The 17,863-nt window shown below is 35.9% G+C and overlaps 1 protein-coding gene across 10 annotated transcripts in view; it reads right to left on the bottom strand.

Moving 5' to 3' along the window:
• Nucleotides 1–17,863, bottom strand: part of TTLL7 (tubulin tyrosine ligase like 7) — a 159,865-nt gene that overhangs the window by 10,946 nt on the left and 131,056 nt on the right. For all 10 annotated transcript variants that reach the window (XR_016237231.1, XR_016237229.1, XR_016237230.1 and 7 more), the window contains 2 exons: nucleotides 15,980–16,140; nucleotides 7,115–7,288 (listed from right to left, as the gene is read on the bottom strand). Coding sequence is in view for 6 of the 10 variants with exons in the window: in XM_070076955.2 (XP_069933056.2) it covers nucleotides 7,115–7,288; nucleotides 15,980–16,140 (335 nt within the window). In the remaining 4 variants the exon portion in view is untranslated. The remainder of the gene's footprint in view (nucleotides 1–7,114; nucleotides 7,289–15,979; nucleotides 16,141–17,863) is intronic.

The raw sequence follows: 17,863 nt of genomic DNA, 5'->3' as shown, positions 1-17,863 counted from the left end.
ATTTAACTTAGCATATGTTCAAGGTCTACCATGTTGTAGCATGATTCCATTCTGTTTTATGGCTGAATTGCATTCTACTATTTGAGCATATATATTTTATCCATTCACCTATTGATGTACAATTTCATTATTTCCATCTTTGGCTATTATAAATAATGCTGCTATGGACATTAATGTCTAAAGCTCTGCTCTTTGACTCCTTTTTATCAGTTCTTTTGGGTGTACACCTAAGAGTGGAGTTACTGGGTCGTATGGTAATTCTATATTTCACTTTTTTAGGAAACTGCCAAACTTTTTTCCACAGCTGCTATACCATTTTCTATGCTCACCAGCAAGATACAAGGGTTGCACCTTCTCATTTTCATGAACACTTACTTTTTTGCACCTCTTTGACAATAGTAGAAGTGCCTTGTCCTGTGATCTTAACTTTGATTTGATGGGTGTGTCCTGGTTTCAAGTTCCACCTCTGCCACATGCTACCAATGTGCATTTGGATAAGCCATTTAACCTCTTTGGGCCTGTTTTCTCATTGTGAAAAAAATCCATGACTAGCTCAAATAGAATGAAAAATGTACAATAAATACTATTTATAATCTATAGATTTAGAACATCAGCCTCACTAGCAAGACCATCCCTGCTTTGAAACAGATGTGTCAAGCTATCTTAGACTAAGGCTATAAATGGTACTATGTGTTTAATTACTTCATCCTTAAAACTTTTTAATAAGGACCTTGGTACATGGTCTATACATTTCGGTTGAGTTTATTGTGAATAGAATAGCTGTGAAAACGTAGATTCAGTATGAAACAGAAAAGTGTATGTAAAAGGCAACAATTTTCCCTATCACAGCCGTGCAATAGAGTTCCTGTTACTCTACATGCTCATCAATTGGTATGCAGTGTTTTTGTGATTTTTGCATTTGCCTGATTATTAAATACCTTTTTCAAATGTTTATTGGTCTTTTCAAGTTTCTTCCCCATTTTTCTATTGAGTAGACTTCTTTTCCTTAGAAATTTGCAAGACCTCATAACATAATCTGCACAAACATTTTTATAGATTTTATGGGTTGCAAACACCTTCTTTCATCCTGTGGCTTGCAAGGTTCTTCATCTCTTGTTGGATCTTCTGATCAACATGTATTCTTATTTTTAATAGAGTCAAATGTATTCATATTTTCATTATGATTAGTACTCTTTAATTCCATTTTTATAATCATTGCATACCTCAAGATACCTATATTATCTTCTGAAATCTTTAGTTTTGATTTCCACATCTATTAAAAAAATTAATCTGGAACTGATTTGTGTTTCATAGTGTAGATAAAGTTTAATTTTTATTATTATTTGGAAATCCAACTGCCCTAGCATAATTTTTTTAAATAAACTTCTTTTTTACCAATTGCCATAAATCAAGCATACTCCCTTTGGACAGATTTCAAAGCTCCAGGTAGATCTGTATTGGTTTTATGCTTTATGAATGGTTCTATTGGTATATTTGTTTATTCTTTTTTGCCAGTATTACACTATCTTACATAGCTTTAGCTTTAAATCTTGATATATTATAGATAATAAACCCTATCATTGCATTTTCTACTTCAAGATTGTCTTACCTATTCTTATTCCTTTGGTTTTCTGTATGAGTCTTAGAACTTTCATTTCCCCAAAAAAGATATAGTGAAACATTTTCTGTTCCAAAATAAAAATAAAAATGGAAGGGGGCTTTATAATAGTATTACATTGAATTTATAGATGCATGGAAATATTTGAGAGGAATTGGCATTAATAATGTTGATTTCAATGATGAAGTAGGTATATCTTTCTCCTGCTTACATTTTTGACATAAATGTCTTAATTGTTTTTGCTCAATTTACTCCCAAGTTTTAGATCCTCTTTCAGGCTATTAAAATCATTTCTAAAATTTTAGTTCATTGTTGGTAAATAAAAATACAATTGACTTTCTTATTGTGATTTCATCAACAAAGTCACATTTACTTAAAAATTTATCTACAGGTTTTTTTAAGATTTATACTAACACTGTTAAATCTAGTAGTATGAACTCTAGTTCTTTCATGCCTAATGCCTTTTCTTTTGTTTGCCTCATTAAACCGGGTCCTTAATACAGTGCTGAATAGAAGTGATGGTATAAAGGAACACCTTCAACATTTCAACATTAAGTATGGTTACTGCAAGTTTTTTATGTAGTTATGCTTTATTAGATTGAGTAATTTCTCTTTGTTTCTAGCGAGCTAAGCATTTTTAAAAGCATGACTGTATACTGAATTGTATGAGGTGATTTATCTGTATCTTTTAAAATGGTCTTTTATTCTATTAATGTAGCAAAGTCCACTAATTTTTCAATGTTCTTGCAACCTTAAATTAATGCAATAAGCTGGAGTTCATAATGACTATTATCCAGTATAAGCTGTTTGGGTTCAGTTTGATAATATTTGCTTTAAAAGTTTTGCATCTATGTGTGGGAGTGAGATTGGACTTCATTTTTCTTTGCCATAATGCCCTGGTCAGGTTTTGCTATCAAAAATAGCAGCCTCATAAAACAAGGGAAAAAAGTTCCCTCTTTTTTTGTTCTCTGAGTGGGTTGATCAAATTGGCTACTGAAGCCACATAAAACCAGGAGTGTTCTCTGTGGGAGGGATTGTAATTATCAAATATGTTTCTTTAGTAGTTATAAAACTATTTAAGGCTTTCTATTTCTTTTTGTGTCACTTTTGCTGATATGTACTTTTCTAGGAATTTTTTAGCTTCATCTAAATTACCAAGTTTATTGGCATGAAAATATTCATAATACTTTATCAAGTTTTTAATATTTGTAGGGTCTGCAGTCAGATCTCCCTTTTTGTTGCAGATGTTAACTATTCATTACTTTTATATTCTTAGTCAGATATTCATCCATTCTTATTATTCCTTCCTAAAATCTTTTTTTGGCTATGCTTATCATCTTTATTCTGTTTGTTTCATTATACCATTAATTTCTGCTCACAATTTTATTATTCCTTTCTTCTATATTCTTTGGGTTCATCTGTTTTTAAAGATTTTGACACAGAGAGAGGGAGAGACAGAGAGAGGTCTCCCATCAACTGGTTCACTCCCCCAGCAGGCTGAAACACTGGGGTTGGGATAGGCCAAAGCCAGGATCCTGGCTTTTACATGGGCATGGAGCCCAAGGTTTTGGGCCATTTTCCATAGCTTTTCCAAGAACATTAGCAGGGAGCTGGATCATAAGTAGAGCAGCTGGGACTTGAACCAGTGCTTATAGAGGATGCCGCACTGCAGGCAATGGGTTAAACTACTGCACCACAACATCAGCCCTCTTTGACATTTGTTTTTGAATGTGGTTTTTGTTATCTTTCCAGATTACTGATTGAGTTTCACCTTTATTTTTCCTAGTAAACCCACTAAAGTCTGTAAATATCACTCTAATAATGATTTTGAAATGTCCTATAAATTTTATTCATATTTTTATATTATTCAGTTCAAAATATTTTTGTGTCCATTATGATTTCTTCTTTGATTCATCAGTTATATAGCATCTTTTAAGTATGGATTTCTTGCTCATTATACACTTGAAGGCTGAAAGACATTGTGGACAGAATAAACGCTCTGTGAGGCTGATGTTGCAGTGTAGCAGGTTAAGCTGCCAACAGTGACTCTGCATCCCGTATCTGAGCACTGGTTCAAGTGCTGGCCTGCTCAGCTTCTGATCCAGCTCGCTGCTAATGCATCTGAGAAAGCAGTGGAAGATGGACCAAGTACTTGGGCCTCTGTCACCTATGTGAAAGACCTGGAGGGAATTCTAGGCTCCAGGCTTCAGCTCGGCTGAGCCCTGGCCATTGCAGTCATTTGGAGCAACAATCAGTGGATGGAAAATCTCTTTCTCTATCTCTCCCGTGTCCTATAACTCTGCCTTTCAAGTAAATAAAATAAATATTTTAAAGAAATACTCACATGATTTCAATCTTCTGAAATTTGTTGAAATTTATTTTGTTACTCAACTACCAGGTTGATTTTTTTAAAAGTCCCTAATGTGCTCAGTATATTGCATTTCTGAAGTTGATTCACTTCCATGTAAGACAGTTTTCCATTAATTATTTTGTCACAATTTTCTGCATCTTTACTGATTTTTTTCCTGAGAAATGACTTTCAAAATATCCCTCTCTTGTTAAAGATTCGTCATACTTTTCCCTTTGAATTCTGTCAAATTTTGCTTTGCAAACCATCTAAGGCACCATTACTCCTAGGAACCTGGGGTGTTTAATAAGACCCCCAATCTTTGGAAGGTCCTGGACTTTTTACCTTAGACTCACAAGGCTGTCAAAGCATGACTCAGTTCTAACAAGTACTCATTAACAAGTATCTGATTAATCCTCTAACGTCCTCAAGCTAATAAATTGGTATTTTAATCCAACTTTCATACTTGTCACCAGAGGAAGGATTTGTCCATGTATCTAGTGCTGTTACCAAAGCAAAGTGCTAACTTGATGGTTTTAAAAAATGTTTTTAGCTATGGAACGCCTTGTGAGATGAGTTTATGTAAAGGCTCAGTGCATAAGAAACAGAAACACAGAGACGCTGAGGTTGAAAAGTGTTTGGAGTTCACATTGCTTCTCAAGTAAGTGACCTGTGGAGCTGGTCAAGAATTCCAGTGTCCTGGAGATAAACCAGTAGTTATATATTTCTAATTGACCAGGGAGGTTCAAGTACAGTCCTATCTGTAAGTCACTATGAATCTACCTGTGAGAAATGGCTTTTCACTTGGTGTGCCTATGAAATTATTATCATTTTTCTGGGACTGTAATGTTGATGACCCTCTCTTTCAAGCAACAGAGGTCTTATAGTCTTTAAATCCTCTTAAAAAATATCCCACAGATCTTTGGTCAAGATAAACATAGTCTTCAAAACCTGACTAATGTGAGCTCTATTTTTTTCCTTTCTTAATTTTATGGATAAATTAGCCAAAAATATATTTCTTCATAAATTATTTATGTATATCACATAAATTATTTATATCAAGTATACTTATTTACACACATATAAATTTATATTTATGCTTCATCAGGTAAAGTTCATAAATGAAATTTATCAATCTATTAATAAATATTAAGTGACATCTTCATGGACAGTCAATGTTATAGGTGCCTTTTCATATGAAGGAAATATGGCCACTTTTTACATGTTTTTAAATTTATGTGACACTGACTGGGTTTTAATAATTGAATATTAGGCAGAAATGTTTATATTCCTGCCTCCACATGTGTGTTTCCATGTAAAAGAACTTCCTGGCCTCTTTACAGGACTGAGTTATCCAAATTTCCAAACTGTGGGTTTTAAAAGGAGAAAAAGGTGTATTTGGCTTCTCTCTGACTCATCCTTTCTGCAGAAAGAATACATTCTTGTTTTTTGCCTGTCAGTGCTCAAGGAGCTAAACTTCATGGGGTAGTGTTAGTGGAAAGTTTGGGTTGACCCAGCTGTGCTTTGGGGTGGACAAGTTTAATTCTTGAATTCCACAATAGGAAACTCACTTGGTTCACATCTACACCATGCCCCTTGCCCTCCCTCCACCCAATGTAACTTTGATCAATAGTAGAACTCTATTTTGGTGACCACCTGTCTGACTCTGGTATTTTTCTTTCAAATGGTTCTGAAGGTAAGCAGAAACAAAGGTGCATTTACCGGCACCCCAACATGCTTACAGTCACTAGACTGGGGTTACTTTGAGCAATTATCAGAACTGACTGTCAGGTGGTGAAGAAAATCCAATGGTCTGAGCAACTGTAAGACATAACTCTTCCTCCAGTGCAAGCAGGAAGACTCATCCCATTTTGCCTACCCACTAAAGCAACAAGATCCACCCATGAAATTGGGTTATGAACTCTGAAACTGGTAGCACTAGCATTTAAGAATCTTAGTAAACTTTTCCTTATACTGGAATTTAAGGTCTTCCTGATCACAGCCCCAGAGTATCACCCCTTAAAGAGAAGGCTCTGTGTTTATATGCTATAATGTCTAAAAATAGCTGTTGTTCTTTTAAATTATGTTAAAGTATTAATGAAAGTAACATTTTATTTTAATAATTTAACTGTCATTTACATATTTTCTATATTGGTGTTTAATGCTAATGTTGTGATCAGTTTCTATTTACAGAAAGCTTAGAATAGATTAGAAGTCCCACAAAAGTACAAAGACAGAAACCAAGGAAAAGATTAAAAATTTCTCTCAGTAGTTTTTTTTTGTATATAAAATTCTGAGCCATTCCTCTACTGCAAGTTACTTTTGTAAAAAGTTAGCTTTCTTATACTCCCTGAAACCCTTATTATAAATGTCAATTTGTAGGTCTTTCAAAAAGAAAACCTAAGTGATACTGGTCCCATTCGCCTCATTGTTTATTCCATTAGCAGTTGATTTTTAAGTCCTCACTACTTTTTCAGAGTCACAGTTTACTTTATTCAATCCTGAACAGCACTGCGGTTTTACACATACCAAAATCAAAAGTCACATGCTCATCTTTATTTCTAATGGGGACCACAATTGCCCTGAGAAATTTTAAAATGTACTTCTTGCTTATTCTTTATGTTTTTTCAGTTTAAAATAATATTTTTGTGTGCTTTTGGAATATTACCTTTTTAGCTAGACAATATTTATAAAATTCAATGTTTAGATTGAACTTATCAGAAGGCGCCTCCTACAGATTTGTTTGGTGATGAAAGGCATAAGAGAAGCATACTGAACAATAAGAACTAGCTGGAAGCATCTTTCCTGAGTGTAGCAGGCTCAAGGATAAGCAGTGACCTATTCCTCTGGGAAAACAAAAGTAAAATTTATTACTATATTAGATGTTTTTTGAAAGCAAAATTATATATGCCAAACAGTCTCATTCTATGTATATAATCGATATAACCTTCAGGCTTGGGATTGCTGTCCATGGTCAGTGCCTTAAAAGACTGTACTTTAGAAATCATTTGTAGATAACAGCACATAAGACTTTTCAGAATTCAGCATTCTCTCTAGCCATAGAAGCAAAAACAGACTCTCAGTTTCAAACAGTGCTGTGGCATTACTTTATGTAAAACTCACAGGGAACAGAGAATGTAAACAAGTACCTGGAATGACCCCAGTCAGGAGCAAAGCCTGAGAGTGATCCTCTTGTGTCACTTGCATATTTGTAAACCACTAGCAGGCACTGTTTACAAAGCTCTACCAGGCGCTGGCAGCACTGGAGCTGCAAAGGAGTCACCACCTCCGGGCTTTTACTGAATATACTCTCCCAAGAGGATCTGTTGGCATGGAAACAGACATGACCTCATGTTCACTGTTAAAAATGGCAATCATCTATATCACTTACCTAGCAACAAACTGTGTCCTCACACATTTGCAGCAACCATGGATGGCTGAAAGTATCTAATAGGCGCAGATTAGGAAATTATCCTTTGCATTTAAGAAACAAAACATCAAATTCATATACCATTTTTCTTTATTGCCTTTAATGCATAGACAACAAGGTGATTTCCCAGTACTTTCTAAAAAGTCGAGTGATTTGGAAAATACTGAGCTAATGTTTCAAAAATTAACTATTTTAGCAATGTAGGTTTCTAGGAATCAATATTTACCTGAATATTAATAGTGGTCCCACAAAAGAATTAAAACGTTCCTGTAACTTAATTTGTGAGTTCTCTGCCTTAGGAGAATTTAGGTTAATCCCTTTATTATGATCACCTTTTTCTACATCTTTCAGACATAGGTTTACCCATGAGATTCTTACAGCACAGGCAGATTCTTCACTACAGAAGTAAAGATGTCTCAACAAACGCTGCTCTACTGCTATCCCCAAAGTGGCATCCTTCCTCCTTCCGGACACTCAGCTTATTTCAAAGAAGTGGTAGCTCACCCTTGTTTAACTTTAATTGTGTGTGTGAGAGAGAACAATAGTTTTCTATCACGGCTGAAATCAGAAACCACCTTACTACCACACCATTATCAATGAGCAAAGAGACATATACACACATGCAGAAAGAGAGAGAGAGAAATTCCTTAGTGTAAGTGAAACTCTTTTGAAGCCTTGAGGGGTAAGTTTAATTTGAGACTTAGTAATGGTTCAAGTTTCATTTTACATAAACTATTTCATGCTACCTTAAGAGAGAAAAGAGAGTAGGTTTTCAGAAAGAAAAAAATATTAAGGAAAATATTTACCTAAAGAAATGTACTACCCAATGGAAAATTCAAAGGCTGCATTTTCAACCTTCTGTGGACTTCTGATATATTTGGAATTTTTTAAAATGCTTTAGAAGTTCAGGTAATTTTTTAGTAGAAAAGATGCTGTTTATTTTATCAGGAGAAACATGGTCCCCAAAATATAGCATTTCATCAGTGAATGACAAGATTTTTAAAGGAAATAAGATTCAAATGAGTTAACTGGAAGAAACAATTTTTCTTCTCTGTTCTGAGATGTTCAAGACTGAATATAATATTGAGGTGTTTTCAATTAACAAAGGAATCAACGTTCTCTTCATTCATAAAACAATAATATGGTACTTGAATTAACTGTAAAAATAAAATTTATATTATTACCAAATATAAGAAAAACTAGATGTGATTATATATATGTTTATCAAGATGAATAAAGAAATGAAATGTATTTACTTAACTTGATCAAGAAAAACATTGTAGAAAATTAATTATGGAACATATTTTTAATTACTATGTCTTACTCTAGCAGACCCTACAAATCTGCACCCAGAAAAATAAGATTTTCATAAATATATACAGAAAACATCCAGTAATTTGACTGTCTAGCACATTCCCTTCTCTCTGCAGAGACTTTGAATATGCATACAAAAGTCCACCTACTCTCAACTTGGAAATACATTGCTTTTATATTTTGGAGCCATTTTATGAGATCTACTAACAGGGTCGTTCTGATCATGGTAATTTCCCTTTACTTAATTCAGGACTTAGAGGTAGGAAAAAACAAATAAATGGAAGGAAGATGAAAGAATTTCTTCTGTAATACCCTAATTTGATATAAATTTCTGAATATATGAGTCATAAAATAAATAACTAGTTTTGGCTTCTCGTCTTCTCAAACTTCCTTTAATATTCTAAGCAAATATATGCGGCTGCCACTGTGGCATATGAGTTAAACTGCTGTCTACAATGCCAGCATTCCATGTGAGCACCAATGGGTCCTGGCTGCTCCACTTCTGATCTAGCTCCCTGCTAATGCACATAGGAAAACAGCAGAAGATGACCCAAGGAAACCTGGAAGAAGCTCCTGGCTCTTGGCTTCAGCCTGGCCCTGCCCAGCCATGTGGCCATTTAGGAAGTGAACCAGTGAATGGAAGATCTGTCTGTCTATATCATTTTCATTCTCTCTCTCTTTCTCTTTCTGTACTTCTGCCTTTCCAATAAATAAATTTTTTAAAAAAATAAGAAAGAAATAAAATGAATCAGATATTCTGTGCATGGTAATAGGCTATCGGTGCTCCTGCGTGAAGGAGACATGCTCCTCAAAGCGAGTGCATCAGACTATTTCCCACCTCTTCCCTGCCACCTGGCATTGCCTGAGTAGATAGAAAATGCTTTTGCAATGATACTGGATCTTGATTTTCATTATGAGCAACACAAAGTTTTGTTAAAAGAAAGGAGCTAGAAATAGTTAAAAAAAAAAAAAAAAAAAAAACAGGGCTTTTTCAAAGAACCCTGGGTACCATCTGCTTGCTCTCTGAATCTAAATTCCAGAGAAAAGGGAGTGCCAAAAATCTACGAATTCAAAAAGAAAAATTAAATGATTAAAAAGTTCTTTCTCACTCTTCCTAATCCCCCCAGAAATATAAAGGGAAATGAATTTAAATGGTTTTTAAAGTAATATAATGATAAGATACAGAATACTGAGTAACTCTGTCAATAAAAGGAGTTATTAATGAAATCCAAAGGCTTTAAAAAAATCCTCGAATTATCCAGTAATCCAAAAAATTTTCACCCTTTTTCTCATCAAAACATTTAACAAAGTAATTATCTAAAGAACAAAACTGATTTTCTTTCTCCTATGGTAGAAATCCTAGTTGATGACTGAGTGGCTCAAAGATAATTAGCAGAAAGAACAAAGGAAAGTAAAAACAAAAACAACAACAAAAACTGTGCAATATGCCAACAGAATAATCACCAACAGAGATTACTGAGCCGAAAACAAGGACTAATGAGAACTTATCCAATCAAAAGGGACATGAGAAAAGCAAGAGTCACGTCAATTTAAGGGTCTCTATTTTATGCATGCATTTTCAAGAAGGCATAATTCATCCTAGGAACACCCTTCAAACACCCCTTGAAATGTCTGCTTGTCCTAAGAGTCTAAAAAAAAAGCTTACACATTCCAAAGTATCTCAGGAAAAGGCGTTTGGCTCAAGGGTCCAAACCATTACAATAAATTTATCTTCTAATTTCTTTTTTCCCCAAACTTTTGAAGTACTATTGTGTGTGCATGTCTATGTAATATAGGAAACCATACAGAACTTAAAACACACGCATATATACACACATACTGACACTTATTCCAGAGCCCAATCACACATTTAGCCTAAAGTTTGTTGACACGGGAAAAGAAAACACCATGCAACTTCTCCATCCTTTACAGGAGCCTGGCATTAGCAGAAATGCAGGCTAAGTAACCGGGACTGGAATGGAGAAGCAGCCAGGGCCAGAACAGGCCAAAAAAAAAGGGAGGGTGGGTCACAGGGGTCTTCCACAGATTCTATTCTTTGCGGGTACATTTTGGCTTTTCCAAATCAGGGTATTCCTTCTCTCATACTACCCAAGTTTTAACTTCCCATAGCTGCCTTCCCTGAGTTCCCAGGCATGAGTTCAAGTTCAATAGAGCCCTAAGGCTCCTCATCCCAGTGAAACCTAGTAGATAATTTTAATCAAGAAAATTCCAAAAGCTAACAAAAAAATTTAATCAATGACATGAAAGATCTCTGTAATGGAAATTATAAAACATTAAGAAATAGAGGAAGACACAAAAAGTGGAGAAATCTTTCATATTCATAGAATTATCATCAAAATCTCTATACTACCGAAAGCAATTTAAAATTTAAAAAAATGTAAAAAATAAAAGACATTCTTCTCAGATCTAGAAAAAAGACCCTAAAATTCATATTGAAATACAAGAGACCCCAAATTGCTAAAGCAATATTAAATAATAAAAACAAAGTCAGAGGCATCACATTACCAGCTATCAAGGCATACTACAAGGTTGTCATATACAAAACAGACTGATATTGGCACAAAAAATAGACATGTGGACCAACAGAACAGAGTAGAAGCCCAAGAAATTAATCCATTCATCTACAACCAACTAATCTTTGATGAATGAGTACAAATCACTCCCTGGAGAAAGGATAGTCTGTTCAACAAATGGTATCAGGAAAATTGGATCTCTGCATGTAGAAGTATAAAACAAGACCCTTACCTCACACAGTATACAAAAATCAACTCACAGTGGAAAAAGGATCTAAACCTAAGACTTGGAACTATCAAATTACTAGAGGAGAACATAGGGGATACACTGAAAGATGTTGACTGACACAAAGACTTCTTAGATAAGATTCCAGAGTTAAGGCAATAAAAGCAAAAATAGACTGATGGGATTATATTAACCTAAGAAGCTTCTGCACCACAACGAAAACACCCAGCAAAGATAAAAGGCAACTGACAGAATGGGAGAAAATATTTGCAAACTATACATCTGATAAAGGATTAATATCCAGAATATATAGAGTTCAAGAAAGTCAACAACAAAACAAGCAATCTAGTTAAGAAATGGGCTAAGAATAATATGAACAGATATTTTTCAAGGAATGAAATATGAATGGCCAACAGACACATGAAAACATGCTAAGGATCACTAGCCATTAGGGAAATGAAAATAAAAACCACAATGAGGTTTTACCTCACCCCAGTTAGAATGGCTATCATCCAAGAATCAAAATATAACAAATGACGGCAAATATGTGGAAGAAGAAAGTACCCTAACACACTGTTGTAGGAATTCAAATTAGTATAACCACTATGGAAGACAGTAAAGAGATTCCTCAGAAATTTGAAAACATTACTCAGTTATTCCACTCCTGGAAATTTACCCAAAGGAAATGAAATCAGAACATAAAAGAGTTATCTGTACTTCTTTGTTTACAGCAGCTCAATTCAAAAAAGCTTTTTATGGAATCAACTCAGATTTCCAACAACTGATGACTAGATAAAGAAAATGTGGTATATATACATGATGAAGTATTATTCATAAAACAGAATGAAATCCTGTCTTTCACAACAAAAGAGATCCAATTGGAGACCATTATTCTTAATAAAATATGCCAGTCCCAAAAAGACAAATATCATGTTTTTTCTGATTTGCAGTGATGAATGTGGACAGTACAAAAAAAGTAATGTATATGAGTGATATTGACATCTTGAGATTTGATTATTGTTTATAGCTGTGTGTATACTCCTGAGGAACAGTGATCTTTCTACTTCCTACTTGATGAATTCCTTTTTTAGTGAAAGATTAAGTTTGTGATTATAAAGTAAACTGAAAGTATGCCATCGCAAAAATTTACAGAAAACTAAGGAAACAGGGGATGTGTGAAGGAGAGAGGAATGGAAGAAGGTATAATTATGTCCTTAAAACTGAATATATGAAATCTGTTCCCTTTAGGTAAATAAAGAAAAGAAAATTCCCAGGGCTATTCCCCTAAAAGAACTGATTCAGAATGTGGGGCATCCTAGCACTCTGCAAGCCCACATGTGATAAAAGCATTCCTTGGCCTGCTCTTTAGCAGCCTGCAAGAGCAAAAAGAGGGACAAGGAGGTTTTCTGTTTGATGCATTCATAAAACCCCTTGGCCAATCCTACAGAAACCTGCCACAAAGATCTATACCACTCTTTGATGTCTATGGAGGCAGACAGTGGATGGCTTACTTACTTTGTTTTATTATTGGGGATGCTGACAGGCAGAGGCAGGAGTCAAGGTGGCCTAGAGTTGTGTGGATTATAGTTTTCAAGATTTTACACCTAAATTTGAAATAAAGTTACACCTCATATAGAAAACATTCCTTTAAAAATTAGCAGAGTAGATTTTCACCTTGACTGCCCATTAGTTAGATCAAAGGTTAAAGCAGTGTGTGTGTGTATTTGTATCAACTCAAAGGATAAATAGAATTATTCTGGATCCAAATTGAGAATCAGACACTCATAGTACTATATGACTTCAGCAAACTGAGGAAGCCTAAGAATTGCATTTGTAAATAAACCTGCAAAATAAACCTGGTGTTAAAGTGACCTCTACAAATCACCAAACTGAAAGAAATGAATGGAGAGTAGAGTCAAACTCGACTCAAAGCTACTTCTGCTCCACACACCCAGACATAATGCTTGGCCTTTAGCTAATGCTGTGGAACTTAGAGTAAGACAAGCTTGAAACCACCGGCAAGCTCTGAGAGGCAGTGAAACACAAATGTAGGAGAATGGGCTCTTGCCTCAGGCTCACTCACTTACAAGGGGAGCTGGACAAGTTACTTATTCTGTTCGTGGCTCAAGATCTTCAACTGTTAAATGGGAACAATAGCAATACTTCACTCAAAATATTTTTGTGAAGATTTTCCAAACATTTACTATGTAACAGATTATCAGACATTTAGTTTGCCTTCAATTAATATCATTTACTATCACTCTCATTACCAATAGTAGAGATACCATCAGGAGAATTTGAGGGAAATATTGTACCTGCAAGAGGAGAAAAAGAATTCTAAATCCAGTTAGGTGTGTTGGCCTAGAGAGGCAAGGAAATACATTTTATGGGTGTCTTCAAGTCGAGCATTAGCAAATAGCCATGGACTCCAAGCCACCAGCACCAATTTCAGTAACAGAATGTCTCAGTGCCTTCTAAGGTGCAAAGTAGCTGAGATTCATAGACAGAAATGGCTTCCCAACCTGCCTTCCCTTAATCCTGTGGTTATTCTTCTGGTCATACAGGTTTGATATCTCCCTTCTCTCTGTCTTTATTTAGTTGTTCACAAAATCCTGTTAGTTTTTTAATCGCATTCCCATTGTGGCTATTCTAGATTATTTTCATTTGTTTCTTTCAACAATTATCAAGTACTTAGGGTCCAGCACCGTGGCATAGCAGGTAAGGCTGCCACCACAGTGCTAGCATCCCATATGGGTGCCAGTTTGAGTTCCAGTTTGTTAACACAAAACAATGGATCAACAAACAACAGCAACAGAAAACATTTAAATGATGAGCTCAAATTGCAAGAATCTGCAAGTTAAGCCACTGTCCATAATGCCAGCATCACTTCTCGGCACTGGTTTGTGTTCCAGCTGCCCCACTTCCAATCCAGCTTCCTGCTAATGGCCTGGAAAAGTACCAAAAGATGAACCAAGTTCTTGGGCCCTTGCCACCCACATGGGAGACCCAGAAGAAGCTCCTGGCTTCTTGCCAGGCTGTTGTGGCCATTTGGGGAGTGAGGCAGTCAGTGGAAGATCTCTCTCTCCCCCTTTCTGTGTAACTCTGCCTTTCAAATAAATAAGCAAATCTTTAGAAAAAAAAAAGACCCCCTCTATGTGAAATTGTGTCATACTTTATCTGTATACCTGTGCTTCTTTTCTGATGACTGCTTCTATGTAAATCATATTTTATCTTCTTGAGACCAGAGCTTAGTGATCATGAATGTGAACTCTGGGTAAAAGCTAAATTAGTTGAAATCCCAGTTCTACTGGCTCCTTAGCATCTGTCTGTGCCTTGACAGATAACACAGAATGAGATGCAAAGTGACCTTATGAACATTAAATCACTTGACAAACAAAGTGATTAGAACAAAGCCTGAAACGTGGTAGCAAGAGGAGTTTCTCATCATTGCTAAGTTTCTGGAGGAGAGGATGTGTGTCAGGCTCAACTTCGTTCTTGTATCTTTCAAAGTATCTAACACAGACAAGTACTTGATAATCCTTTTTTAAAAAAGATTTATTTATTTATTTATTCATTTATTTATATGAAAGGCGGAGTTACAGAGAGAGAAAGATACACTAGGAGATCTTCCATCTGCTGGCCCACTCTCTAAATGGCTCCAATGGCTGGAGCTGGGCCAATTCAAAGCTAGGAGCCAGAGCTTCTTCTGGGTCTCTCACATGGGTGCAGGGACTCAGGGACTTAGGGCATCTTCAGCTGCTTTCACAAGTGCATTAGCAGGAATCTGGGTCAGAAGTGGAGCAGCTGGAACTCAAACTGTCGCCCATATGGGACACTGGTGCTGTAAGAAGCAGCTTTACTCACTATGCCACAGCACCGGACCCTAAGTACTTAATAATTGTTTAAAGAACTAATAAAAATAATCAAGAGTAGCCACAGTTTGAATGTGATAGAAAAACTAATAGGATTTAGCAAACAACTAAATAAAGACAATGAGAGAAACGGGAGATATCAAACCTGTATGACCATAATAACCATAGGATTAAGGGAAGGCAGGTAGGGAAGCCATTTCCGAACCAGAGGGTATGGAAGGAATCTCTGGTTTTAGATAACTTGAGGCTAAAATGACAATTAAATCATAGGAGCTTTAGTAGCACTGAAACTCTGGAGACAAGCAGGATTGTAAGCATAATTTAACAGTCTGTTATATAAAACCAACAGCAGAAGTTTCAGGATATTGGCTTGCAATTGAGATTTTAACATTAATTAAGACTCCTTTCTCTCCATTGAATTCAAATTAGTTAGGTGTTATTGTATTCATATTCATATTCATCATCTTATCTCAATCAGCTTAACTAATATAAATTATAGTTGAATACTAAAAATTACATGCAATAAAAATAACTACATTTGAAAGTATTATTAAAGAAATTCAACCATTTTATTGGACTGCCTTTTTAAATAGTAAAATATTTATGATTACAATAATGAAACGTGGCTTAGCACTTACCCTGAATCACAGAAACAATTCCACAGTCCTTGGCCATGACTCCAGAGTAAGCGATTAAAAACCCGGTTGAAAATCCGATATAAATTTACTTCCTCAACATCAGGGACCTTCCAGATGCGTGGAAGAACTGTACGAACACTTGTTTTTACTATGTCCAAAACCTAGTGGAAAAAAATTACTTAAAATTAGGTATGGATGTGTTTCTAAAATTCAGTGATGAGTACACATACTCCATACAATTAAACAACAGCATGGAATAAGAAATCCAGAACCAGTCCATGCACTTATAAACCTTTGGCGTATGACAAATCTGGCAAGTGAGACAACTGTTCAGTAAGTGGAAATTTAAAAGTAGTGATCTTTTTGAAAAAATAGGTAAACTTGAGCCCTTACTTCACTCAACTAACAAAATATTAACATTCAAGGGATTAATGTCTTAGGTGAAAAAAAATCCATTGAGTGAAAAGTTTACTTGAGTCACAGAAAGGTATGAATCATAAAAAATGAACCAATTTTGATTATATTAAAATTAAGTTGTAGGCATTGTACTCCAGGGGGTTGAACAACCACTTGGGACGTCCACATGGCATATCCAGCTGAGATCCACCCCTGCCTCTGCTTCCAACCCAGCTTCCCTCTAATGCAAATAAGATACAGCAGATAATGGTGCAAGTGCTTGGATTCCTGCCACCCCATGGGAAACCGGGTTGTTATTCCTGGCTCCTGGTCTTAGCCTGGCCAGCCATGGCTTTTCCAAATACCTGGGGCATGAACTAGTAGACTGAAGACCTTTCTCTCTCTTACTATCTTTCACACTCACTCTGCCTTTCAAATAAATAAATAAAACTTTAAAAAACTAAGAAATTATGTTCATTAAAGAAAATAAAACACAAATGAATAACCTAGGAAAATATATCCAAAACAAATACATCAAACAAAAGATTAGTATCAGGAATGCATAAAGAAGGCCTAAAAGGACTGACTCGGTCATTTTTCTTTTTTTTTTTTTTTTTTTTTTTTTTTTTTTTTGACAGGCAGAGTTAGACAGTGAGAGAGAGAGACGGAGAGAAAGGTCTTCCTTCAGTTGGTTCACTCCCCAAACGGCCGCTACAGCTGGCACACTACGCCGACCCGAAGCCAGGAGCCAGGTGCTTCCTCCTGGTCTCCCATGCGGGTGCAGGGCTAAGCACTTGGGCCATCCTCCACTGCCTTCCCAGGCCACAGCAGAGAGCTGGACTGGAAGAGGAGAAACTGGGACAGAATCCAGTGCCCCAAACGGGACTAGAACCGGGGGTGCCGGCACCGCAGGCAGAGGATTACTCTAGAGAGCCATGGTGCCAGCTCAAACAGATATTTTTCAAGAGAGGAAGTTCAAATGGCCAACAGACACTTTAAAAAATGCTCAGGATCACTAGCCATCAGGGAAATGCAAATTAAAACCACAGTGTGGTTTCACCTCACTCCAGTTAGAATGGCTCTCATACAGAAATCAAGAAACAAATGCTGGTGAGGATGTGGGAGAAAAGGTACCCTAATCCATTGTTTGTGGGAATGTAAACTGGTACAGCCACTGTAAGAGACAGTGTAAAGATACCTCAGGAATCTGAATACAGACCTGCCATATGCTCCAGCCATCCCACTCCTGTGAATTTACCCAAACCAAATCAGCATGTGAAAGAGTTATCTGTACCTCCATGTTCATTGTAGCACAATTCACAATAGCTAAGAAACTGAATCAACCCAGATGTCCATCAACTGTTGACTAGTAAGGGAATGATACCATATACACACTATAAAGTACTATTCAGTTATAAAAGAAATTGAAATCTTGCCTTTTACAACAAGATGGATGCAACTGGAAACCATTATACTTAGCGAAATAAG

Source organism: Oryctolagus cuniculus, chromosome 7 (assembly GCF_051225735.1).
Source record: "Oryctolagus cuniculus isolate XC-2025 breed Fujian yellow rabbit chromosome 7, ASM5122573v1, whole genome shotgun sequence".
NCBI lineage: Eukaryota > Metazoa > Chordata > Mammalia > Lagomorpha > Leporidae > Oryctolagus > Oryctolagus cuniculus.
The sequence above is the reverse complement of the archived record's forward strand: the minus strand, read 5'-3'. Positions and strand labels throughout refer to the sequence as shown.